The 27,593-nt window shown below is 37.6% G+C and overlaps 1 protein-coding gene across 2 annotated transcripts in view; it reads left to right on the plus strand.

The window, feature by feature from the left end:
* The window catches only part of LOC149562075 (uncharacterized), a 70,623-nt gene that overhangs the window by 18,423 nt on the left and 24,607 nt on the right, over positions 1-27,593 (plus strand). For both annotated transcript variants that reach the window (XM_089825612.1, XM_089825613.1), the window contains exons 6-7: positions 17,217-20,381; positions 20,611-20,766. In XM_089825612.1, the coding sequence (XP_089681738.1) occupies positions 17,217-20,381; positions 20,611-20,766 (3,321 nt within the window). The remainder of the gene's footprint in view (positions 1-17,216; positions 20,382-20,610; positions 20,767-27,593) is intronic.

Genomic DNA, 27,593 nt, shown 5'->3' on the forward strand with positions numbered 1-27,593 from the left:
AAATTGGATAACAAACTTGCAAATGGGTTGAAGAAAAGGTGCTTTATTGAAGGGTTAACCCTGTCCCTATGGAGAAAAATGAAAATTGTTCCTCCATTATCATTTGCTGATGCTTTTACTCGTGCCATGGATATAGAGAGTAAAAGCATAACCTCTAAAGGAAGGAGGCATTGAAGTGGGAGCGAGAGCTCTGAAGAAAGTGGAGATGAGTCTAAAACTATCTAGGCATTGTGAAAAGACACGACGAGGATGATGAAAGAAATAATAGGAAGTAAGGAGGAGAAAAGAGAAGGAAAAGAACTATGGTGTATAGATTGTGAAAAAGGACACAAAGAATACTTGCTCCAAAAAGGCATTTTGTGACATATGTCAGGTATTAGGACACTCAATTAAAGATTGTCCCCACAATTTGAAAGCACATAATGCCCAGGTATTTTTTTCTCAAGGAGATTAATCCACACCTCCCTCTACTCTCCCACACAACACAAACATGGAAGCATCACTTGGAGGGTACTGAAATGACAGGAGGGGTAGCAACAACAATAGTAATAACAATACACCAAGGAGCCGAATTAAGTACGACTCCAGGGGACACACCATGATACAATATAGTAGATGTAATGAATGGGGACACTTTGCCTACAATTGTTAGAGTGGAGGACGAAATGGAGAGATTCTCTACAAGTGGTGCGGACCTGGTAATCATGAGGATGCCAACTGCCCCAAACAAAAAAGTGTGAACATGCTTGAGGTGGTAGAACCAAAGGAGGAAGTATTAGCCATTGCCTAGATGCACGCTAAGTAGACCATCCTAAAGGTATTTTCATAGGAGATGGCTGGTATCCTGTATTTAAAGCAACAACATTTAAAATCTTCCTTGAGTATAAGGACGCGTTTGCATGGACATACAAAGATTTAAAAGGAGTGCTACCAGAACTGTGCGTCCATCGTATGCAGGAGGCCTTATCAAATGAATAAGAACTATGCTGCCAAAGTTCAGGAGGAGATCACTAAGATGCTTGATGCATGCATAATATTCAAAGTACAGACCAATGAGTGGCTGTCGCCCATAGTTATATCATTGGAAAAGGATGAGAATCAAATTCGGATCTGTGTAGACTTCAAATACCTAAATGCAGTAACTATAAAAGACCCTTTCCCAATTCCCTTTAGGGACAATATTTTATAAGTGGTTGGGCAGGAGATATACTCCTTCATGGATGGGTTTTCAGGGTACAACCAAATCAACATTATCGAAGAGGAAAAATCTGAAAACCACCTTTGTAGTGGAGGATGGGATATATGCTTACAACAGGATGCCATTTGGGTTGTGTAATGCACCTGCCACATTTGATAGAACTATTCTTTATATCTTTGATGGGATGCTAGTGGGAAATTTCAAGGCCTTTATGGAAAATTGGTCAATCTACAATGATGAGCACCGCCTAAAGGTAATGGGAGACTGCATGGAATGATGTCAGAGGGCTAGGCCAATATTCAACCCAAATAAATGTAGATTCATAGTTCCCAAGGCACGCTCCTTGAACACATATTATGTAAAGAAGGGTTAAAAACAGACCATGACAATATCAGTTGTTGTTAACATGGAGGCTCTTGTAGATGTGACCATTGTCAATTCATTTTTAGGGCATGTGGGATACTATAGGAGGTACATAAAAGGATTTGTCGAAGTATCTCTACCCTTGGAAAAATTAACCAAGAAAGGAGAGCAATTTGTTTTGGGAAAGGAACAAGAGGAGGCTTTTTAAGAATTAAAGAGGAGACTCATGTGAGCTCCAATCTCATATTCCTAGACTAGAACAAGGAGTTTCATGTCTATGTGGATGCTTCTAACTATGCAATAGGCGCTAGTTTGGCACAAACCCGCAAAGAGGGATTGGATGACCTAGTGTACTTCGCAAGAAAGCTACTTTCAAAATCCGAACATAATTACAACACCACCGAAAGAGAAGCACTAGGTATGGTTTACATAGTTCAAAAATTTAGACATTACTTATTAGCCACTTCTTTTTCATTTTTTGTTGATCATCCAACGCTTATGTATTTAATTAATACACCTATTATCTAAGGGAGAGTTAGTAGGTGGCTAATCCTCCTTTAAGAATATACTTTCAAAATCATAGTTCGGCCAGGGAAAAGTCATGTGATTGCAGATTTGTTGTCAAGAATAAAGTCAGGAGACCTTGTTGGAAATGGAGTAAACATGGACTTCCTAGATGCACACTTTGTTTCAAATTGTCGTACACTAGAGTGGTACTAAGGTATTGGTCAATACTTATCAACTTCTACCTTTCCCAAAGAAATGCTAGTGGCTGAGAGTAGAAAAGTTGCATTGAAAAATAAGACATTCCAGCTTATTAATGGGTTATTGTATAAGGCGGAGCTTGATGAGGTGCTCAGCATATGCGTCATGGAGGAAGAGATCCCTATAGTTTTGAGAGTCACATGAAGTCTTGGCAGGAGGCCAAAAAGGACCGTATGCAATAGCTTGGGAGGTATTGTTAGCTGGACTCTGGTGGCCTACACTTTATGCAGATGTATAGGAATGGATCCTAAGTTGTGATACATGTCAGAGGGTGGGAAAACCCCTCAAAAAAGACTTCATGCCATTGTTTCCCTCATAGCCACAAGAACTATTTGAATGTTGGTGTTTGGATTTTATGGGCCCTTTGCTTACTAGTAACACTCACAGATGTAGTTATATAGTGGTTGCAACGGAGTATCTTACAAAATGGATGTAGGCGAGAGCACTTCTGGACAAAATGAACCTAAGTAATCCCAAATTCTTCTATGAACAAATAGTGACTCTGTTTGGCATACCCTTGTAGATAACAAGTGACGAAGGAGTACACTTTGTGAACTAGGTGATTAGGACAATAACAAGTGAGTTCAAGGTTTTCCATACTTTCTCCAATCCATATTACCCTAGCATTAACAGACAAGCAAAAGATACAAAAAAGGTATTGGTGACCATCCTATACAAGACATGTGGAGTTGTAAAAGAATATTGGGAGGAGAGATTACCAACAGTTCTATGGGCGTATTAGTCTACGTACAAGGCCACCATTGGGCAAACCCCTTTCATTTAATGTATAGATAGGAGGCCGTAATGCCTGTTGAATATGCAGTAACAAGTCTAAGAGTGGTTGTTGAACATAGGTTGGGGGATGTGCAGAGCCTAAGAGACAGACTCAATAACCTAATAAATTGGATGAAAGAAGGACGATGACTCAATAGCCTAAGAGCCAGTTCTTGTAGGGGGGTTTACTAAGTGTTAATTCCTTTCAAATATGCTTGACAATTTAGAGGAAGATCTCTGTCGTGTATGTATATAGGCTTTGCTGCCCGACTCTTCTTTGTTGTGTCCAATGGTGTTCTTGTTAAGGGCCGATTCCATCTCCTTGTGTTTTCTGTCTTGATCGTCGCTACCCATCCAAGCCCAACTATTCCATGTAATATGTAGGTTGGTCAAGTGTCATGGCCAATTATCAACCTTGTACTCTTTTGTTATTGTTTTATAATAATAGTATTTATTTTAGCAATGTTTATTATTCTGCAATAGTAGATATTTTAGTAATTATATAATTGCAAAAAAATTTACCATGATTAAATGATGATCGTTAAATTTGTCAAATAATGAAATTAATATATATTCTTTACAATCATGATTTTATTAAAACAATTATTTTTATCTTAAATCAAGGGGGTCATTACATAATAACGTTACGAAAGGGTAGAGAGGTACGGGTGAGCAACAATGTGTAAGCGGTTACAAACGCTTGGAAGAGTGTTGCACGAAAATAGAAGCTTTGCCACAGATTGGGACATGTGGAAAAAGATAGTGCAAAGACAAAGACTGACATCATAAGAGCTACTAGGGTAATGGAAAATAATTACAAGATGGTGAAGACAAGCATTGGTAATCCAAGCAGAGGAACGGTTAGTGATTAAAGGAAAGACAAAGTCTTGCAGGTGAAGAAAATGACCACAAAGAAGGATAAGGGGAAGAACGCAGAAAAGATTACAGCTACCAATGTCACATTTTAAAGCATGACAGGAAGTGAATGCAAGACATTGTGGGAAAATGCAGAGGAAAACCATGTGCGAAGGAGGCACTACACGAGGTAGAGGTAGATAAAATCATTTTCATGCCCATTTTTTATTTCAAAAGAATTTAATCTTGTGTTGAGAACTATGGTTGCTAGATACGACAAAAAAGGGCATACATTTTTGATTCATTATTTTTAGCAAACCCTCACTATTTCATATTCTCCAAAAGAGATAAATTTAAAGTATTTGGGTCCCTAACAAAGGGCACGATGCAACAAAAAACACAACAAAAATGACAATCAAAGAAAGGAAAAATGACTAGGACTAATGTGCAAAAGTGATCTCACATAACAAGAATGAGGCAACATTTTGAGCAAGAATAATAGTTGGGGGCTGAAGGAAATATTTATAGCCAATGAAGAATTGAGGTGCATTGTGGACCCAGTAAAGAACAAACTGACTGGTGGGAGCCGCACACATGACATTGCCATCTAGATGTTACCCATAGTGAATGGATTGAATGTGGGAAGGGTTTACAACTAGGCACAAGTCCTTTCAGAAAAGTTAAGGGAATTCTTTTAGTTAAAGCATAAAGTGTTCTACATGCCTCATCATGTCATAGTCCTGTTCGTAGAAGCAGTTCGAACACAAGTAGCCCCGGAGCATAGAATGACATTCGTACTAGAAAATAGAGTGGAACCCTATAAACCGGCCATGGCATATTGGTTTCAGCTGGATATATTTGGAATAGGGCTTGGAGGGGGAGAGCTAATGAAGAAGAAACTAAGGCACATGGTGGTACATGAGACTTCTATTCAAACACAAAGCACAGATGGAGAAGATGGGAGTTCCGATGGATAAGGGACAAGTCAGATGATTTGGACAAAGAGGAATTTCGGCTAAGTCACCTCAAGGGCACACTTGGAGATGTCACATATCTACCAATAGAAGAAAGCCCATTGTCACAAGTCATACCTAGGTACGTAGAGATCCACGTGGACGGAAGAGGAGGCAACTGTATGCTAGTTGGGCGTATGGAGGGCACAAGAGAAGAAGTTGGTACGAAAGACATGGTCGGGATAGTCATACAGAGGATGAACATATGAAGCAAAAGGGAAAGGAAGAGATGCATAAAAGAGATGTATGCACAAAGGATGCGGGTACGTAGGAATCTTGTACCGAGGAGGTTCATATGAAGGATGCTAACATAGAGGACATTCGTACATAGGTCTGTATGCATGGTGCACAACAGGAGAATGACCGCATAGAGGTAAAGCAACCATGTTGTTGTTGCAGGATAAGGAGCGCATACAAGGCGTGGGTACATAAGAACCGAGTAGACAACTAATTCCTCAGTGGGGCGTGAAACGAATTTCCATTCTAGCCGTAGCAATCTTCGTTGCTCCAAATCAGCTACTCACACTAAGATGATAGATCTTCGATGCCACAGGAAGGCTGCACATAACGTTGGACTGGAGACACCAAAAGGCATAGAAGTGGCTCAATCAATTGCCTTGTTGGTTCAATCTACAGAAAGAAGGAAGTGCATGGAAGGAAACAGTATGGAAAAAGAGGCAACATAAGTTGAGGACATAGTGTCGAAGGAGGCAAACAAATTGCTAGGAAAGTTTGAAATGATACTTCCACCTTCACCAATCCCCTTGGAGATGGAGATGGAAGATAGAATGCAAGCACAATTTGAGCATTTGGAACCATTAGAGACAGGAATAAAAACACTCTCATTTGAGGAAAAAGCTGAAAAATTCCTCAAAGAGTTATAGGGGATGGAATAGATCACTAAGGAGATCATAAAACAGGCTCAAGGGTAGAACTTGGATGCCATAATCAGAACAACAGAGTCATTAGTAGCATTGTGAAGAGAGACTGCCATACAAACTGGAGTTTACTTATGTAGAGTGGAGTCAGGCATGAAAAGGCAGTTGAGATACGGCCACAGTGCTGGAGCACCCACCCCTCATGCAGTCACTTGCCCAGATGGAGGAAGTATTTAGAGGGACTTTCCTAACACTTCAACAGGAAAAGGAGTTGACAAGAAGAATGGAAGGCAAAGAAAGCATCTCTGGGAGAGAAGTTGGCAGCATCTCTGGGAGAGGAGTTGACAAGAAGAATGGAAGGCAAAGAAAGCATCTCTGGGAGAGAAGTTGGCAGCATTAGAAAAGGATAGGATGGAAGCCTTGCGACTACTTCAAGGAGTTCGAGCTAAGCATATGGCTAAGGAGCAAGATCTATGGTGCATCCGTGAACAGGCATCCAATTTAGCTATGTCCTCCAACCCTACATCTTGAAGTATAGATTTCTTTTGGCTTTTGCTAAGGAGTTGTCTGGAAGAGGACTTTTTTTTGGGGGAGATAAATGTAGGGCATAATAAACAATGATGTAATTAAGGATAATGGGTTTGGGTAGTTAGGTAGCGTGGGGATGTGTCAGTGGTCTTCCTAACCAATCGACCATTATTTAAGAACAATGGAACATGAATGATGCACTTGTTGTTTTGGTAATCAATAAAGAATACTGATTTCCCTCACCAACATTGTTATGGTTGATATTGGTGATAAATGCTTTGTTGATACTATTATATTTGAATTCTTGCTTTATTATTCTATTACGCTAACCATTTTACAGAGATGAGCACTGACAGTTCTGATTTGTATGGCAGTTGTTATAGTGTCGAGTTAGTATAGGGGACAATTGTCTTCTCAGGTGCGAAAGATGAGGGCATGGAGCTACCCAATTATGACACTCATGGTTTGAGTATTATAGAGGAGTCAGGTAATGCAGATTTATGCCCTTGTTTTGTTGGTTCACATGATGACATTGAGCTATGTATGCAGCAGTAAGAGATAGTAGAGAGGCATCAATTGGATGGTGTTGATACTAGTGATGTGGGGACCTCTGATGTTGTACGTGATGAAGACTCACACTGTAACGAATCTGGTATATCATATCAAATGTTTAATGATGACTCAAAATGGTTATTGGATGATGATAGGTCCTTGGATTGTAATTTACATTGATTTATAGGTGAAGGGGAAGTAGAAACATGTGACAAGCTTGATACAATAGTGACTTCCACTTCTTTAGAGGAGGTATTGGTAGAGGTACCGAGTAGCACTACCTTGTTGATAGACATGTGTAAGGTTGTTACCGCACATGATGTTAGTGATCACGTGGTGAGCAGTGAGGATATAGTTTCCTATCACAATGTCGTTAGTGAGTCAGAGAGGTTACGTAGGAGCCAGGATATATAGAAACATCATGTGGCTTGACAATTGAAGGTGAGCGACAGTGATACCTTTTTAGTTCTTGAGCATTATAGATGTTAGCTATATTTCGTTGGGGTACTCTTATGGAAAATGAGCACGATGGTAGTTGCTTTACCCTATCAGAGATTCATTCACTTCAAGGGGTTGTTAGGATCTTGAAGCATAACTATTATAGTTGGTAGCTGACAAGGATTACCTTCTTGAGTGGGGTAGTACTTGTTATAAGGCATTGTTAGGGAAAGGAGTAGGTGGTTGAGCTCAACCATGAGCTTAAGGCAACTTATGGGGTGTTGTAGAGCACCAATTGACTCTACAAGAGTCACAATTGCAGTTGAGAGAGGCAGCTGTGGATTGGAGCATGTACAATCTACACTAGCCCCAGATCTAGATCATCTACATATATGGTGGTTGGTGGTGAGTTGACTTTCATGGATAGAGACGATGGATATTATGAGGATGGAGTTACATCTATCCTTGATATGAGTGTAGTAGTTACAATTGAGATGAGTGTATCAATGAAGGACTACAGAGAGCTTCCTGTTGTTTCAAGTCTCTAAGTAGTTAGCACACCAACAAATAACGAAGAACAAGGTATTGAGTCTTGATGTGATAGTAGTGGATTCGTTAGAGAGTTGTATGCTAGTTCTTGACACTACTCCCACTTCTTCACAAGACTTGGGTAGGGTATCATCTGATTTGGAGATGAGCTCTTATGGGGATTTGTTTCCTTCTGCCGGAAGTAGATCTATTACTTCATCTCATACAATTGATAGCAACAAATAGTTGGTAGTGCCATACTAGAATAATTTATGTTTACAGTGACCATAAGGTGACAAACTTCCATGAACACAAGAAGGACAGAGGGATACCTAGGCAATCACAAAGGCTCTTTTTCAAAGCTCCCTATTCTCATGGTATGTAAACTGCTTGAATATAGTGAACACATTGCCAAACACTAGGACAAAATCCGTAGCTTCCTGGGACAATCTCATAAAGGGTTTTCCCTCTAATTCTCTAACCAACTTCATTAAAAAGACTTGTTAACCAAGGCTAAATGTGAGTTACCTTTGCAGACTGTGAGTTGAGGGAACACTTTATAAATGGGGGCTCAAACGGACTGTATAGGTTGTGGAGTCAAACCCTCCCAAACACTTCTACAATTGGCAATGAGATACATTAACACAGTAGAAAAATAGAACTTCGTCTTTTGGGGAAAACCTTTCATTTGAGCATGGAGGTGGGAATTCATAAGACCAACCTAGTGAACATGGTTTTTCTTCCCACAAACCCACAAAATGAATTTACACATCCAAAACTTAAAGCTTTCAGAATTAGGGTTATTGACTACCTATTGTAACAATCGAATCACATCAGCAATAGGATCCTTCAAATGAAATTTCTTTAATTTGTTGTGTAGCTGGGACTTACCTTACCTTTCTGCCTTGAGCTAATTCTTAGCGACGCTTTTGAGGCAGAGATCCTTGTGATCTCCGAAATATTCATGCCCAACTTCAATTGTATTCCTCTCCATTATGCGATCGCAAGGAATGCCCAAAGCTTGCACAATCCTCTTTGAATTGATCTTTGCCGACACCTTTCCGTTGGGCATTCAAATTTCCCGCTCAGCAAGATGATAATGTTAGGGCATTGCATGGCTAAAGGAAAGCCTCTTGTATGTACTAGGCCATTCTGGAGGAGCAGCTATTCCCAAGATTCCTAGTCTTTATTGCCTTCGTATCTCTCCAAAAATTGATCAAAATCTCCATACTCCTTCTTAATGTCCTTTACCTTGCCAACTGACTCTAAATCGTGGATTGCATGTTGAGAACAAAAACAAAGCAAATAGCGTATTAAAGGTATTTTAAAGAGCGATGCTTGAAAATTTGCCACCCGAAAGATATATTAACCTCAAGTGATATGTGCATTTAATAAACAATCATTCCAATTTGAAAATCGTGCAACTTTTCGTGCCAGGCTGGAAGTACAAGGTGGGAGGACTGACGTGGCAACGAGAAGGATGCCTACAACGGAGTTATGACTACGACTTAGGACCCATTGGTACGCTCAATCGATTACTATCCTAAACCGACAACTAGTGATGGGGCCTTATAGACTTGCAAAAACCTACAATTGAACGATCGATGACACATGATGACGGGGAATCGGTGATTTAAAGAAGTTTGTAACTCCACGACTACTTTAGAAAGGCTCTTCTAGACTGACCATTAGAGGTTAGACAGGGACCGTGACAAGTTGGGTAAGCTTTCCTTATAACAAACACTCCCAAAGGGAGAGTAAAAGGTGAAGGCTACTAACATATTTATATATATACTGTTTCTGATTAATTAATTGAGCTGAATATATGATCCCAGCCATACATTTGCCTAAAGCCTTATTAGTTGTGAATTTTATATATATACATTTATTTTATAGACTAATATCCAGAGCTGTCCTTGCTGTCAGACTAGTCTTAGAATCAGACTTATTCATATGCCAATGTACTCTATACTTCCCTTTATAACATGTCTTATTTTATAATATTAACTAATCTCTTATTCTTCGTAATGTTCTCCCCTTTTATAAGCTATTATTGATGTTATGACATACATAATAATTTGTGTATTTTTCCTGATAAAAAATTGTTTATGATCCTGATCCATAGCAGCATTCATAAACAATACTCTATTAATTACTGGTAATATATAAGTTAAGCAGCAATCCCATTTTCTGTCAGCGATTGTATATTATTACCTCCTGAGCTCCTTGTTATCTGTAGGAATATACCTATGATTTCCTATTCTCCCATTTTATGGTCCAAGCCAAAAATATATTCTTATCTTATTGATTATAGCTGATGCAGTCTCAATCTGATATAATCTTAGTAGTCAATGAACTGCCAGGGAATTCCTCAATATCTAATAAGAAGTCCCCATTTCCTTCCATCAATTTTCCTCCTTTAATTTTCTCTCGCCCTTTATGAAGAGAGATGTCTTTTGAATTGAAGTACCTTGTTTTATTAATCAGACTCCATCAGATAGGAATTGTTTCCTTTTTTAATGTTATGTTGATTATTTTTATGTTTAATTTTATTATTATGAATTGATATTATTTCATTATTATTATGTATTAATAATTATATTTTGTTATTAGTTATTTATTATATTTTAATAATACTATTAGTAATTTTCTTATTTTAATTTTCTAATCATTAGTTTTATTCTTAGATCCTATTTCATAAAGGGGACATCACATTTTGTGGATGAGGAATGGTGTAGTGTGATCCCAATGGGTGAGTGCCATGTGTTGTTGGGAAGGTTGTGGCAGTATAACATAAGCGCAATCCACAATGGGTAGAAGATCACCTTTATCATCACAAATGATGCTTAATTTGAATCATTTCCAATGAAGATGGAAGCAGAAGGCATGATCAATTACATGTTGTTAAGTAGCAAGAAGTTTCTCAAGGAGGTCGGGAGTGTAGAGGAGGGCTATGCATTGGCACTCAAGCCTTTGCAAGAGGAGAAATCATCCTCTGGCTTAGAGGAGCTAGGGATTGCAACATTACTCAAGGAATACATGGAGATGATTATTTGTGAGATTGCAAAGGGATTGTCACCAAAATAGAGAATCTCACATTGTATTGATCTAATCCCAAGATCTATCCTACTAGATAAGGCACCACACAAAATGAGGCCAAACTTGAATTTGTTGTTCAACAAAAAAGTAGAATAGTTGTTGGAAAGAGGTTAGATCAAAGACTACAAGACCTTGTGTAGTGTCGACAATACTTGTGCCTTATAAGGGATGCAAATGGTGAATGTGCATAGACTCCAACTTTATAAACAAAACTACCATCATATATTGATTTCCATTATTATAGAGAGATGATCGCCTAGATTGATTAAGTGGAGATACACATTTTAGAGATCAACCTCTGTAGTGGTTATCATTTGGTTAGAATCTAAGGAGATGAGTGGAAGACTATATTTAGGACAAATGATGGGTTATATGAGTGGATGGATATTATTTGGGTTGACAAATGCCCTAAGAATATACAAAAGGTTTGTGAACTAAATTCCTAGGTTGTTTCTTGATAAGTTTGTGGTTATCTAGATGGACAACATTTTGATGTGCAACAAGACAAGAAAGGATCATCTTGCACACTTGCAGTAGGTTTTTGTGTAGTTGAAGGAGTTGCATATAAACATCAAGAAATGTAATTGTTTTTAGAGTGCATTGTGATACATGGGATTTTCATATCTCAAGATGGGTTGAGAATGGGCCCAAAGAAAGTGAGAACAATAATTGAATGCATAGCATTGTAGGTGTTGCAAAACTTAGAAGTTTCCATAAGCTGACAAGATTCTATAACAAATTTGTAAGACACTTTAGTGGTTTTCATGTGCCACTAAGTCATTGTATGTAGAAAAAATGATTTGAGTAGATTATTGGTGTTGGAAAGAATTGCAATCTCTTGAAGCACAAGGTGATTGTGGAGCTTGCATAAGTGCTTCCAAATTTGAATAAGGCATTTTAAGTTAAAATGTTGTCAATGGAATTACAATAAGTGACAGTGTTGGTCAAGAAGGCCAACTGCATTTTTTAGTGACAAAAATAATGATGCCAACACATTATTTTATGTAGGACCAAGACTTTTATGCCATAGTTCAATCTTTGCAGAAGTGGAGGAATTATTCTTGTCCAAAGAATTCATTTTGTACATGGATCATTAGCATTGTGCTATAATAACAGTCAAGCAAAGTTGGACAAGAGGCACAAGGTGTGAGGAGTATTTGTGATGTTATACAAGGAAAGCATGGGTGTGACAAGTCAAATCAAATCACATATGCCTTAAGTTGGAGACATGTTTTGTGGTCCACAACAATTGTTGAATTAGTGGGCATGGAGGGGATGAAGGATTTGCATGTGATATAACTTGATTTTATAGATGCATAGAAAATATGCATTCTATCATGGTTGAGACAAAGGCCCATTTGCAAACTACTTCACATAAGAGGGTACTTGTTTAGAATATGCCAATTATGTGTTTTGTATATTTAAATGGAATGATTTTCTGAAAGAGTTGCACAGTGTGGGATTAGAGGTGAAGCAAGAGTTGATAAGACACATATCATGTGGAAGGGAAGGTACTATTGCCTCAAATTGCACAAAGATGTGTAAGTTTGTTGAGTGATGCTAGATATGCAATATTGCTAAGGGAGTGTTGCAAGTAATAGGGTCATTCAAACCTTTGTCCTTGAATTCCCATGAATGCAAAGAGATAATGATTTAATGTTTTTGATTTTTAAATAGATTCTCAAAGATGGTGCATTTTATTCCATGTAGGCTTCTTCAACAAGGTGGTGTGTTTACATGGGTTGCTGCAAAGTATTACTTTAAATAGATATATTAAGTTCCTCACTCATGTCCCCTTATTATTATGTACCTTGTCTCGTGCAAAATCATTCAAATCACTGCCCATGCGAGATAAACCATGGGAGGATTTGTCTATTACTTTTTTCCTTGAATTCCCATGAATGCAAAGAGGTAATGAATCAACCACACATGGGATTAGGCTTTCTCTAAGTGGCCCCTTAATTAGTTCCTTTACTTCCCATTCAACTCCTTTTTACAGATTAGACCCTGAATTGGGTCTATTGCATGATTGGTGTTGCACACAAGTGGCAGACCATCTGGATTGTCCTTCAATGTGATGTCCTTGTACTCATCCAAAATATCCTTCATTTTAGTGGAAATATCCTCTTCCTTTGCACCCTTTGCGATCATAACTTGCATAGGATTTGGCATGAGTGCAAGGCACAAATGCTTCTTCATGCCCTTTAGTGATTGACTTCCTAACACAAGTAGCACTTGTATGTTGTTCTCCACCTTTGCATCTATATATTTCAAACTCCAAAGGCACCAACTTATACCTCTTCCAGTCCTTCCACAAGGTATAGGTGTTTGCATGCCCAACATGTTGTGCCTTCTAGTCATATTGGCATGGTCATTGTAACTAAGTTATAAATAGTCCATTCACATGATATGTTACAATACCTTATTTGTGCACATGCCAATTTTGAAACGGACCTTTAATTTCTTATTGACCTCCAACTGATGGCCCTTACAATAACCATGACTCCTTGTATGGACTCTTGTATTTGAGCCTCTTTAGGCACAATGTCTCCTCCATTTTGGAAGACTAGGTTCTTATTGTTGCCATTGTTGATGTGTACCTTATAACACTTTTCTCCAATCTTACAAATGGCCTTGAACAAGTTTTTCCTTTGCGTAGGTGTATTCTTCTCCTTCTTTAGCTCCACGAGCACCCTCCTCATGGTGAATGTCTCATCATTGGCTCATTTGTACATCCCATCAACTCATTGCTCTTATATCTTCCTTGAGCAACATGGATTCTTGCTTCTATTTTGCTAATAGAGTGTTGCTCTGCTACATGCTTGGGCATTCAAATGTGTGATACCCCATTTCTTTGCATCGCTGGCATGTTTTGAAAAAACATCTACCCCATTATCCTTTTCCCTTGAAAAAACTGTCTTATCTTAGATGCATCTCCACTAGCTTGCAATGTGCTTGCCTCTCCTTTGTGTTCTTCCAACGAATCCACCTTCTCTCTACCCATCACAATACCTTGACCTTGTGCAAACTTGTATTTCCCTTGTGCAATGCTTTGTTGTCTCTGTGATAACTATGATTCTACCTCCAATGTGTATGGTGCTGACCTTGTCTTAAATAACTCACATATTTCGTGACTTTCTTCATGCCACCATTGTCATGCCCCACACAAATGGTTAAGACTCCTTGATATATAGAGCTCATTTCTGTGTACCTCAAGTTCTAGAGCTTCTTGAATAGAAGCATCTTGTATTCCATGGGTAGAATCCCCCCCGCCCCCCCAATCTTTTCAACCATCTTCTTCCAATCATATATCTTTTCCCGCCCTTGTCAATGCCTATCCTTTTGGATAGAGTCTTATCATAGTGATACATGGCCCTATTATTTGATGCACGTGAACTCATTCTTAAAGTACTTATCTAGATTTGCAATCCACTTTGTCAAATCTTTTGGGTAAAAACCCTATATCCTTTGAAATATCCATGTGCAACTTGCCAGCAGCATTGAAAATTTCTCCACAATCTCTTTTTTTCTAGGTCTTTGACAACCTCAGTCTACATGGTCAGCTTGGTACTTCATCATTGCTCAAGTCCACATTGATTTTTTTGTTAAGCATTTCTTTTTGCCTCTACCTTGCCTTGTACATCCATTTCTCTAGATTTACTGCTGTGGGTGCTTAATTTTCTTCCTTCTTTGCAAACATCAATTCCTCTATTTGGCATTGCTTCTTTCTCAACTACTTAATTTTTACCCTATAGCCTTTAGATATCATCATTGCCTTCTAAACTTGCTTCTTCTTTGTGGAAGCTGGAAATCTCTTAGCAGAAACCTTTCTCCAGTACCCAGTGATGCTGCCATTGCTTGACAGGCCAAACCTTGCATTATAATACCAAAATGATAGAATCTGCGATGAGAGTTCCTAGATACAAAAAATCTACAGCACAAAGGCAATGTGGAAACAACACACCCAAGCAATAAGGAGGGAACTATAAATTGGTTGAAACAAAGAATTTTATTGAATATCAAATGCAATGGTTACAAAATAAATGAATTGAATACATGCAAACTCCAAGGCTTCTAAGACTAAAAGGTTCAATTGTGTGCACTGTACAGAATTTGCATATTTATACACAAAATTGCAATCTCACTTGGCGAGCAACCATCCAGCAGTCACAAATGCAGTATGCTTCAACATCCCATCTCACCAGCATCACATGCATTGGATTCCTCTAAATTTGTTGTCAATCCAAGGAAATCTCATAGTTAAATGCAGATTGGATGGTCTTGACATGCACACTAACAATTCTGATATGTAGTCCAATCACCAATTGCTGCTACATACTTCTACCATGTCAATGTCATGTTGACTATTCAAAACTGAGATCATGACATTAGTTGATCTCCATCACTTGGTTGATATGTGCACGTGCCATGCATGCCTATTGATCAATGTGCACCATGTTGCAATCCACTATTTTGTATGCATGCCCAATATTGCTTGCAAAACTTAAAGACTTGTAGGATTTTGCGTCTGTACGCAGATGCTCCTTCATAAAGCACACTTTTAAACCTAATTTGAAGTTGTGAATTCTAAAATAGAAGATAAAGTACCTTCTGGTGCCCTTGGTGTGCCTTTGAGGGGTTGGATGTCAAAATGCAGGGTGACTAACAGAAGTGAAGACCAGAAAACACGCTTTCATATGTTGGAATCGGGCTTTTATCTTCAAACCATTAAGGGAGACCATTAATCCAAGCTTCCCTAGCATCTTGGTTATCATTGATCAATTTATCAAGCTCTTTCACCATTATACAATGGATTGACAGTGGTCTTCATCAGGAACAAGATCCAAGCACCTGGCATTGAATTGCATATGTTTTGATGTAGGAGTCAGACTCAAGTTGCCAAGGCTTCAAAGCTTCATCAGAGGGTCTGCCATGGACAAAATGGAAGGTTTCCGCTAGAATCATTCCTAGGGAAAAGTGTCAAATTGGATAATTTTAGCCAAAGCTATTCTTGTTGTCTGTTTTAGTGTTCACTGTTTTTGAGAAGATAATTATATGGAGATAGCTATTTTTGAGAAGATACTCGTATTCTAAGAAATTCATTCATATATTAGTTATTTATTGATAATTGTATAGGTGGTATATTTATAGTCAATAATCTAGTTGAAGATTTGCCGATTTAGGGTTTGGAATCTATGGACAAAATTGTATAATAACATTTCTCTGTGTGCAAACAAATGATTCATAGTGTAGGAGTTGTAGTTGTCTTTTTTATCATTTCTCACGCAAAACTTTGCAAGAACCTTCAAGTAGTGCCATTTCCATTTAGATTTTGAGAATGGACTTTACTATGCATGTTCTTGCTGTTGAAATTACTTTAAACATTTTTATGATTTATATGTATTGTGCAGGTACATCAAATTTTCTTTTTAATGAAATATTATTGTTGCAGCTTTAAGTAATAAGTAGATGGTTGGATATTTTTTTGTAACAAAATGTTGAAAATGTCAAGAACTAAATTGTACTTATTGTGAGAAGTTAGAGGAGAGTTAAATTTCAGATATTGTAGAAAGCTAGGTGAACTAAATTTCAAATACTCTAATAAGCTAGATGCCGTGTTATTAGGACCTGGGGTTTTTGTTTTATTCTTTCTGTTACAGGGAGGCTACCCTACAATTTGAATAGAGATTATTAAAATGTTAAAATGCTAACCTTTCTGTGGTTGACTGTTGTTGATACCTCCAATTGGTATTGATGTAGTTTTACACACTTGTAGATGACATAAAATACAGTGATTTGCTAAAAGTTTCTCAAGGGAGATAGTCAAATGTGCTTGCTGAAAATAAACTTAATGGAGTTGGGTCAGCATAAGATGGCAACTTCATAAATTGTTAAGATAACCATTATTTAGAGCATCTTTTGAAGTCCTGTCTGCTGTACTACACACACATACATATATAAAACATTAGCTAGCGCTATCTATAACCTTTCTTTCTTCTCACATCCGTCGAATCAAATAGTGCACATATTCTGGTCTATCATTAGACAATCTGTATATGAAGCATTGCATCTTAATATTATGTGTCCTTAATTGTACTGCTTAGAATGGGCCTCCATTTTCTAATTATCTCGAAACTTTAACATACTGCTGCTTGTCATATGCTTTTTATTTTATTTATAAATTCAAATATATTATTCACTTTGTGCTTGGAGAAAAAATTACAGGAGAAATCTGGTACAACTTTGAAGCCACACTTGAATTTTGATTCTTGTAAGTTTGTATCAAGACGTTCTGAAGCCAATGGAAGCAGGAGATACTCACATGTTGATGCCATATCGAGTTCTAGTTCAGGAAGCAGTAATACACCAAAGCAGGAAATTTCTGATGCTCATGAAATTGGTTGGAAAGAAAATGGAATTCATCAAGATGCAGTGAGCTTTCTATCTTCTCTCAGCCAAAATGCCAAGGTCCAGAAGTTTGCAAACAATTCTGGCCACCTGCTGGCACATAGTGGATCACCAGAAATAAAAAATGGTCATGGTCCAAATCCAATTCCTTCCGTTGAAAATGATAACACAAGGATCTCCAAAGAAAATGAAAGGTTGAAAAAGAGTCTGCAAGATTCCGAGTCAACAATTGAGGAACATCAACATGAAATATTGTCAATGGGCGTACAAACAGAAGAACTAGCCATTGAAATGGAGATGCTGAAGAAACAACTCGCAAAGGAGGTTAAGCAGGGACAAGAGTTTTCATTTGAAATTTCCTCGCTCAAAATAGAGCGAGATAACATCAAATCAGAGTTTGAGCAACTGAAAGCATTAGGAGTAGGCAGTGAAAAACACAATGTTGTAGATAAAACATCAAATGAAATAGTTGATGCAAGGTGTAGAATAGAGGAGCTTAGGCAAGAGTTAGGTTATGAAAAACAGATAAATATAAATTTGGCTTTGCAATTACAGAAAACACAAGAATCAAATTCCGAGCTGCTTCTAGCTGTTCAAGATTTGGAAGAATTGTTAGAGAAGAAAAATAAAGAGATCGAAGATCTCTCTAACAGATCATGTGATATTAAAATATATGGTCAAAATAATCAGGCAAGAACGTTCCAGGATATAGAGACAGAATGGCTACAAAAGTTATCATCTTCAGAGCAGAAAATCAGAGAAATAACTGACAAAATTATTCTGAATGGCCATAACATATCCTTTGATTCCTTACAAGATGACATGAAGATCTTGAAAACAGCGTTCCAAGAGGCTAAACTAGGAAGCAACATGATTTATAAACTGAATAACAAAGTAGATATTATAAATAAGAGCAATTCTGATCATGAATATAACTTAAAATGTTCATCAAGGAAGGGCTCTCCTCTTAAAAATAATGAAAGCAACCTAGAAGGAGAAGAGCATTTTGTGAAAAAAACACAGAATTATTCAGATGACAAGAAGAGATTACAATATAACCAGTCTTATCTGCAAAGAACTGAATCTGATCTAGATCATTTACATGATAAGATTTTACAGCTTGATAAAATATGTATTGAACTGAGAAACAGAAACCAAGACCTAGAGGAGGAAATTAAAACAAGCAGGCAAAATATTGCTGACTTGGAGTTTCAGCTTTCAATGGTGGATGAAGAAGCCCAGGCATTGACAGAATCTAACCAGCATTTGGAAGCAAAGCTTGAAACTTTGGAAGTAGAAAACCTTGAGCTACAAAGTTGTCTTCTTGCAACCCAGGAAGCTGGAAAGCTAGCACGGGCTCAAATTGGAGACCTTATGGAAGAAATGTCAATTGTTTCTGGTAAGACTGAATCTGAAAGTGGAATCAGAAAAAGCACAGACTGGCAAATATCTGAAGTGGAGGAAGAACACGGAGGAGGCACTGATACATTAGTTCATCTACAGAAGCAAAATGGACAACTTCTTGGTAGAATTTTTGAACTTGAGGGCCAGGAAAATGAATCTCAGCAAACTGAAAAACAAAATGATGAAGACTACAAGAGAATGGAGAGGAAACTTACCCTTGAATTAGATAAAAGGGTCCTTGAACTTTCTAGTGAGGCTTGTGACTACAAAATGGCACGAGACTATTTGGCAAAAGAGATGGAACAGATAGAGCGTGACTATGAGGCACTGAAACAGGAACATGCAGAGTGTGGGCCATCTGAAAAACAGCTGCAAAAAGAATTGCAGAATCTTAGAGATGAGCAAGTTGATTCTCTATCTAAAATTAATGTACTTGAAAACAAGGTCAGAAGTTTACTGCAAGAAATTGACATACATACAACAAAATGCACAGCAGAACTTGATGCTATGTTGCAGCTGAAAAATGAACAGGAGCAGAGGGCTAAGATAGCAGAAGAGACACTCAGAAAGACTCGGTGGAATAATGCCACTGCAGCAGAGCGAATTCAGGAAGAACTCAAGAAGCTTTCAAAACAGATGAGAGCTAGTTTTGATGCCAATGAGAAATTCTCAACACAAGCACTTGCAGAAGCCTCTGAATTGCGTCTACAAAAAACAAATCTACAAGAAACACTAAAAAGGGCTGAAGAAGATATATTGTCCATTAGAGAGCAGTGCAGAGAGAATATCCAAGAAGTTACAACTCAGCTGGACCAATTCAAGCAAGAGTGTGAAACACTTTCATCAAAGCTACAAGGGTCTTCGATAGAGCTTGAGAAACATAGGAAAAATGAAACAAAATATGCCAGTCAAATTGAACAGTTTTCCTTGAAACTGGCAAAATTACACACAGAAGTTGAAGCCCTCAGGAATGAAAACAGTGAGCTGATTCAAAAGGTACAGGAGTGTGAGTGCCTGAAGGTTGAGCTACAAGGTGCTAAAATAGATTTAGATGGTTGCAGAGAAGCAAAGATAGAATTACAAACAATTTTACAAAGAACCAATCAAGAGAAAATCAAACTTGATGAAGAGATGAGGTCATTGAAAGAAAATATGAGAAAATCTGATAATGAGATGAATGAACTAAAAAACAGCAGAGATGATCAAGAAGCAAAAATTGAAACTTTGAGCTCCAAGTTAAAGGAACAAGCTGTTCAAATATCATCTAACAACAGAAATGCTCATCAGTTGGCACAAATTAGAAAGCAGTATGTTGATCTTGAGCAAAGGTTTGCAAAGAAAGAATCTGAGACAGAAGACACAAGGAAACAAATATTCTATTTGCAGGAAGAGCTTCAACACAAGGCAGACGCATTAGCTATAGTTGAGAGAAAGTACAAGGACAAGGAAGAAAAACTAAAGTTCTATGCCGTAGGTATCCCTGTGAAGGCAGTTTCTAAAGGTAACAACAAAGGGGGATCACTCACTCGCAATGTAAAGGAGATTTCAGATTTGATGAATAAAGTGAAACTTCTTGAGGTAAAGTTAGTCAAAGGTGGTGAAGGATTTTGTATTAGAATATTCAACATATTGTATCATTTTTTCATTCTTTTAAAATAACTTAGAAGCTACTTGAACCATGAGCTATAAAATTATGTATTGATAAAAATTTCATGCTTTAAGTAAGCTCACTTTTACTTATATAAGAAGATAGAGATGCTAGATTTGTGTTTACAGAGTTTTAACTATCCAGCTAAATGATCAACAGAATGAGGTTATGTCAAAAACCTTAGCGCTTGAAGCTTCGAGGCAGGAACATAATGCAAAGGAAAAAAGCCTACAGATAAAAATTGAACAACTGGAAATGATTGGCCAACATCTTAAGCCGAATCATGCAAGTTTGATGGATCAACTTCAGGATCAGGTAGAATTATGGACCTATTCACTATGCATATTTATAATTAAACTAGAGCAATGTATAAATAATTATCTAATAAGTCCTTATTTTCCATATATTTATTCTAGGTAGGATATACGGTTACAGTTAGACTTGAGCACATCAATTAAAGGCAGAGAAAACCATAAACAAAAGTTTGCCAGATTTTGGGATAAAATCTATGCTATCTATCAGAATTTTTGCTATAAAACAAACACGGTTCTTTTTTAAATTGAAGACAACATGAAGGATGCGACTATAAAGCAACTTTTGGGCTTCTGTATGGTGGCTTCATTACCAACTCCAATGCTTTCTACCCTTCCCATTGCATAATGCTTGATTCCCATTCTAACCTACATATCATGGTTGATATATATGTATAGTCAAAGAGAAAATGAGATAAATAAGCTCCTGGCAGTAAACAGTAACCAGAAAGGTCTCACTTTACAATGAATCAATCTCAATGCACCTGGGAGAACTTATTAGTATATTACACACCCTTAAACATGGCAAAAAGAAATGTAAATGGGAACACAATCTTTCAACTCTGTTGGAACTTCCAAGATAATCAATTAACAAATCATTTGTCCCTTTTTATTTAATAAACTAAAATTTCGTAATATCATTTGGACAAGACAAAAGGGGCAGAAAAAATCTTACTATATTCAAGAATTTAACCCCACTTCTCGTCATGATGAAAAGGCCTATATAAGGGCACCTATTAAATAGAGAGTAAAAATGCTTATAGCTCAACTCAGAACTAGTTCTCACCAGCTGAAATGTGAAACCAGTAGAACAGAACATGTTTATTCTGTAATATGGGGGTGGTGGAGACGAAGGACCACTTTGTTACGGAGTGCCTGGCATATAGTGACCTCAGATCTGGGTATGCAAAGATCTTAGAGAAAAGAGACTTGAACTACTTATTTGAGGAGAATCAATTGAAGGGAACAACGACCCTGATTATCAAAATTCATTGACGGAGAGACAAATTAACCAAAAGCTTAGTTGCCGATTCGTGACACGAATCTGATTCGGGCACGTGAATTGGATCCATGGGTTTGGGATTTTTTAACCTAATTATGATTCGTGCATATATATATATATATGCATTATTTGTACTAAAAAATAAGAGAAATATACATGTAACATAATTCTAAAACTAAATAATTTCATAGTATGAATCTATGATTCCAGTATGCATCTATGAATCTAGTATACTTGATCAATGATAATTAATCTATTTTCACGATTATAAAGAAAATCAACACATGAACATTCACATTGAATTACTGAAAGTGAAAGTTTGTAACATTCAAAATATAAATCATTAAACTTAAAGTTTGTAACATGATTTACTCATAAAAGAGTCAAGAGTCAAGACTAAAGTTTTCGATTTAATCATCAAATGGATTTTCAAGAAAATCCGCATCAGAGGGGTATTGATGAGTTGCAAGTGCTACATCTGTATCAGTAGAGGAACCCAAGCCACTAGTAGTAGACGGGATTGTGAACTCATAATCCTTCTCCTCATCCTCCACATCAATCAAAGTGGATCTAGCAAGATCCTGGATAGTCATATCTAAATTAGGAGTCTCAGGTGCTACATCCCAAAGCTTTTCGGGCCTCTTCTTGTACATTGGATCCTTCCATGACAACAACCGCAAATTGTTGTGAATGAACACAAGGTCTTCTGATATTTTTGGAGCCAATTGGTTGCGTTTGATTGAGTGGATAAAGGAGTAAATTCTCCAATTCCGCTCAGCTGTAGAAGAGCTGGCAACCTAAAGAGAAACTAAAAATTATCAATACAACAATCAAGATAAATAAATTAAATAATAAATTCAAGGAATTGAGAGTGTTAACCTTAAGCTTAATTTTATAAACTTACTTGGGATAGGACCTTTATGGCAAGAGGTTGGAGGTACATGAAGGCTTGCCCATGAAGGTACCACCATTTGATGGCACCCATCCTACTTTGGTCTGCTATGACAATAGGGTGGAAATCCTCTCCTGAGATGAAGGCAGCAAATTCACTCACAATTGCCTCAATCTTTGGATCTTGTAATATCTTAGCTAGTGCCCTCTTATACCCATTTGCAACCTCTACATCTCTAAATGGTGGCACTCTACTTGGAAGGCGAAGTACATCTACACTATAGTACCTGGGGATAACAAAAGACAATTGAACACTATCAAATATCAATAGCACAAACATTGGATAAAATGAGCACAAGCATTTGATAAGAACTATAGTACCTTGGGGATAGAGCATATGCAATGAGGTGCAAAGGTGTGGTCATCTTGTTCCATCGATGATGAACAATTTTTTCCACCTTCTTGTAAAGTGTGTCCTCAAGATCATTCTCCCTCCTCTGTATGACCTAGGATATGAGATATGAATAATAATTATAATTAGTGAATATGTCAATTTAAACTTTAGAATCTAGATATCTCTTAAATAAAAAATTGTTGTAAAAGAGCATAAAACTCACCATTTTAATTTTTTCTAGCACAATGTCCATGGAATCATAAATATCCCCAAGGCATGGCTCATCATTGTCTGCAAAGCAAAGCATTTGCCATTATTGGATTGGTGATTTCCAACACATAAGTCAAAAGACCCCACTAATCCTCATCTAGTATCATTCTTCTCACATTTAAGGCCCTTGTTGTATTGGAATTCTTCCAAATGCCCCATTGGGGGCTAATGACCATATGTTTCAATGCTTCTTTTACCTTCACAAGTCATCTCAAGACGATTCTGTGAGAGGCAAAGCAGGTTTCAGCAACCTAAGAACATGTTAAACTCAAGTTAGTAATACATTTAAAAATTAAAACATGTTAATGTAAACAACAAAAAAAATTATGGGATCCAATAATATTCAATTGTGTATTAAATATCTATGTTCCCCCAAGTTTTCGGTACGGGTATTGCGGGGGACGATGGGACGGGTTTCTGGGACGGCAAATTTTTTTGGCGATTTTGGGGACGGGGGGGGATGGCAAACGGGGATGGCTATATATATATATAGGAAAATTTTAAAATATATATTGAAATTTGCAAATATACATGTCATTCATATGAGCATGTCATTTAAACATTATAGAACCATAAAATACAACATTTGAATGCCATATAGGAAATAATATCCGATTTTAGTACCCAATTGTCAAAATGCATATCAATATCAGTGAACACTGAACAATGAACATTAACAATTGTCAATATCATAATGTCATAATGATAAACATGATAAATCTGAAAATCAAAATCAAAATATGCCCAAAGCTATAGGCCCAAAGGGTAGAGGGCTGCCATAAAGTCATAAGTATCAATGTATCATAATCATGTTCATGTTCAACATAGAAAAAAAAAATAGAAAAGTGAAGCAGCTTGCTGCTCCTATTTTGCCTCTACTGCCTTTTAGGGCATTTGGAGGGGTGGGGACAACTTGGCCGACCAAGTTGGAGGCTTTAAAAAATAAAATTATGTTTAACTTTTTTAATTATGCAAACAAAAAAGGGGGACGGCCAGAAGTACTCGGTATGGAAAGGGGACGTCTAGATGTCCCCTTTTCGTATCGGGTACAGCTGGCCGTCCCCATTTTTCCTCTCAGGCGTCCCTAAGTTTCCGAGATGTCCCTTGCATTTTTTCACTTTTTGGGGACGGCTAGGGGACTTCCCATAGATGTCCCATAGATGTCCCCTTTCTGTACCAGGTACGGCTGGCCGTCCCCATTTTTCCCCTCAGGCGTCCCCAAGTTTTTGAGACATCCCCTGCATTTTTTCACTTTTTGGGGACGGCTGGGGGACGTCCCATACCCATCCCCTCGTCCTCATCCCCGAAACGCTGGGTTTTAGGCCGGGTACGCGTCCCTGGGGAACATAGTTAAATATACAAATTTACCTTCAATAATTCCAAGTCCGAGAAACTCCTAAAAATTGCTTTCATCACTAAATTAAGAGAGTGGACGGTGCATGGTGTCCAAAAAGATACAATCATATCTAGACTCTACAATTATCCCTGCAGCCCTGCAAACCTTTGCATTGTTCGTGACCACTTGGACAACATTATCAGGACCCACTGACTCTATGGCATCAATGAGAATGCGTGAAATAAATTTTGCTTGCCTTTCACAATCAACTGCCTTAAAGAACATTGCTCCCTTAGGGCATACAAGAATAACATTGATCAATGGACGGTTTCTACAATCTTTCCACCCATCCAAAATAATAGACACACCTGATTGAACCCAAAAATCTCTTATTGGTTGAAGTTCAGCTTCTACAGATTTCCTCTCATCATGTAATATGGTAGTGCGCAACTTTTCATAACCAAGCGGTTTTTAACCACGGGGTGCTTCATTTATTGCTTCCACCATCTCCCTAAAATAAGGTGATCTCACAAAATTAAATGAAACATTATTTGCAATTAAACAATGTCCAATTTTGTGATCAGCAATGTCTCTCTTTTCATTTTGGAATGCCTTATCTATTGGGCCTCTCTTGTGGGTGAGTGGAGATGGGTCTTCATCTTCATCATTTGTAGTTAGCATAGGCAAAAAGGATGTGTTCTTGTGTTTGTTTGATCGGATGATGGTGTTGTGTATTTGTTCTTTTGGAAGCACCATGTTTTGCTTTTGCAACTGCTCTATCAGTATCATCTTGCTCTTTTGCCAATGCTGCTATTTGTGTAGCTGGTAATCCCTTCTTATCACTACCCTGACACATGTTAATTCCTTCACTCACAGGGCCCAAAAAATGTAGTTTCACTCGGGAATAGGAGCTTCTATGTTGTATATTGCAATAATTACATTTCCATATGTATGCCCCACCCCCAGGACATTGTGCGATTCTTGTTGTGTGTCTCCATAAAGGAGACCCATTATCAAATTTGAAGCTTGGTGTTGCAGCTCCACCCCCACCCATTGAGCCTCGACTACTCATTGTTCTATTCTTGCAATCTAGAAAAAAAGTGAAAGAAAACCATGCTTCACACTTACACAAAAACTTGAAAATTTCGAAAATTAAAAATAAATGAATAATCTATGAAAGAACTTAAGAATATGGTCGAAATGCATACCTTAAACACTTGTTGCAAGGTATTTGGAGCTCCACAGCCGAACTCCTTCAAATCCAAGCACTTTACTTCAAACTAGCAAGTATGAAGAGCAAAATAGAGAGTAAATGAACTTGCATTATGACTTAGAGGATTGTTTTTAGGGTTTAGGCAAAAATAAAAAATAAAAAAATCGAATGGGCCCACTTTTTTTGAGTTTTCCTTGCTCCTTTAGCACGGATTAGCGTGGATCCGCGCTCGATCTGCGTTGGATCCGTAATCTTGCCTGTGGATCCGTTAGGATCCGCAGTGGATCTTTATGGATCCACAGGCAGGATTATGGATCCTGCCCGGATCCTCATGGATCCACGAGCGGATCTTGATCTGGATTGGACCCGAATCTAGATCCGGGATCTGATATGCGAATCTAGTAACTTAGACCAACAGTTTATGGCTAGATTAATTTTTTCCTTGTTTTGGGGGTGGGTGCTATTTGTGGGTCCCATAGGCTGCCTTAGCCTCGTGGACATTATTAAAATCTTTCATTTCATTTCATTTCAATTCTCAATTAAGATTTCCTTCATGTTCGAAGGTGCGATTGCATGTAAATTTGCGATTGCATAAATAAGAAAATTTACAATATAATAACTGAATATTTCTCTTTAATACATATGATAAGAATTTCCAATCAGGGTAAGAATACAAGAGCAACTTGAGATATAGGATGAAGGCATCTCCATTATTTTCATATAGACTGTAGTTTAACATGAGAACATGCACTAGTATTTCATAAGACTCACCCAACTTGGGGCCAACCATATTCCCAGCCCCCTCTTGGGGCAATGGTTGTTAAAGAAGTCCCAAAAGTATCAATGGCAACCACTTTCAAATTTTCAAATTTATAACTAAGAATCGTTAGGCCCATATCTTATCAATAAGGCTCACCTTTTTGCTGCCTCAAACTCCAAGAAACCATCCATGCCTTTGTTTCTTGGTGCCAACTCAAGATTATAGGTAAGAGGTTGATAACCCATCTAGGAAGTGTACTTGTACCTTCCAAACTTACGAGTTGTGACTCAACAGACATGACACAGGAAACTCTATTGGAAAACCACACACTTTCAAACAAATATTTATTTTAATAATAAATTGACAGAAAAACAATGAAACATCCATCCCATGGCAACTAGTGAACCATGGGTCTATCAACCCACTGAAAGTCATAAACTTTGACAATCCGTCAAACATATGCTTCAGATTGTACTATTTCATATCTTGGACGAAATGATTTTCAAGTAAATTGAAGACTACTTCCTGCCCTTATGCCAAATATAGTACAACTCAAGTGTAATCAACTATTCAATTTTCTCCCTACTATGAGTTTGCAAATGATCTTCAAATGGTAAATAGCCGTCTACGGTCAACAGTTTAACTGATTAGTATTTTTCACAGTTAACAATGCAGCAAAGATCTCTATCTATTCAATCCAACCTCCAAAATTGAAACCCACACTTCTTCACGAAGGGGTGCAGTCCACTGAAATCCTTGCTAAGTGTCAATTACTCAAGTCATCATGGTAGGGAGGGGAACCCCAGGTTAAGGATACAACTTTTACTTGTACACACCATTAAACTAGTAATTTGAGATTACAGAAACTGAATGACCATAATATCAGTAAGCAATAGTAAGTTTCATTCATATACTCTAGTACACACCATTAAACTAGTAACTTGAGATTATAAAAACTAAAATG

Source organism: Cupressus sempervirens, chromosome 4, assembly GCF_028749045.1.
Source record: "Cupressus sempervirens isolate cs-2001-9-10 chromosome 4, ASM2874904v1, whole genome shotgun sequence".
NCBI lineage: Eukaryota > Viridiplantae > Streptophyta > Pinopsida > Cupressales > Cupressaceae > Cupressus > Cupressus sempervirens.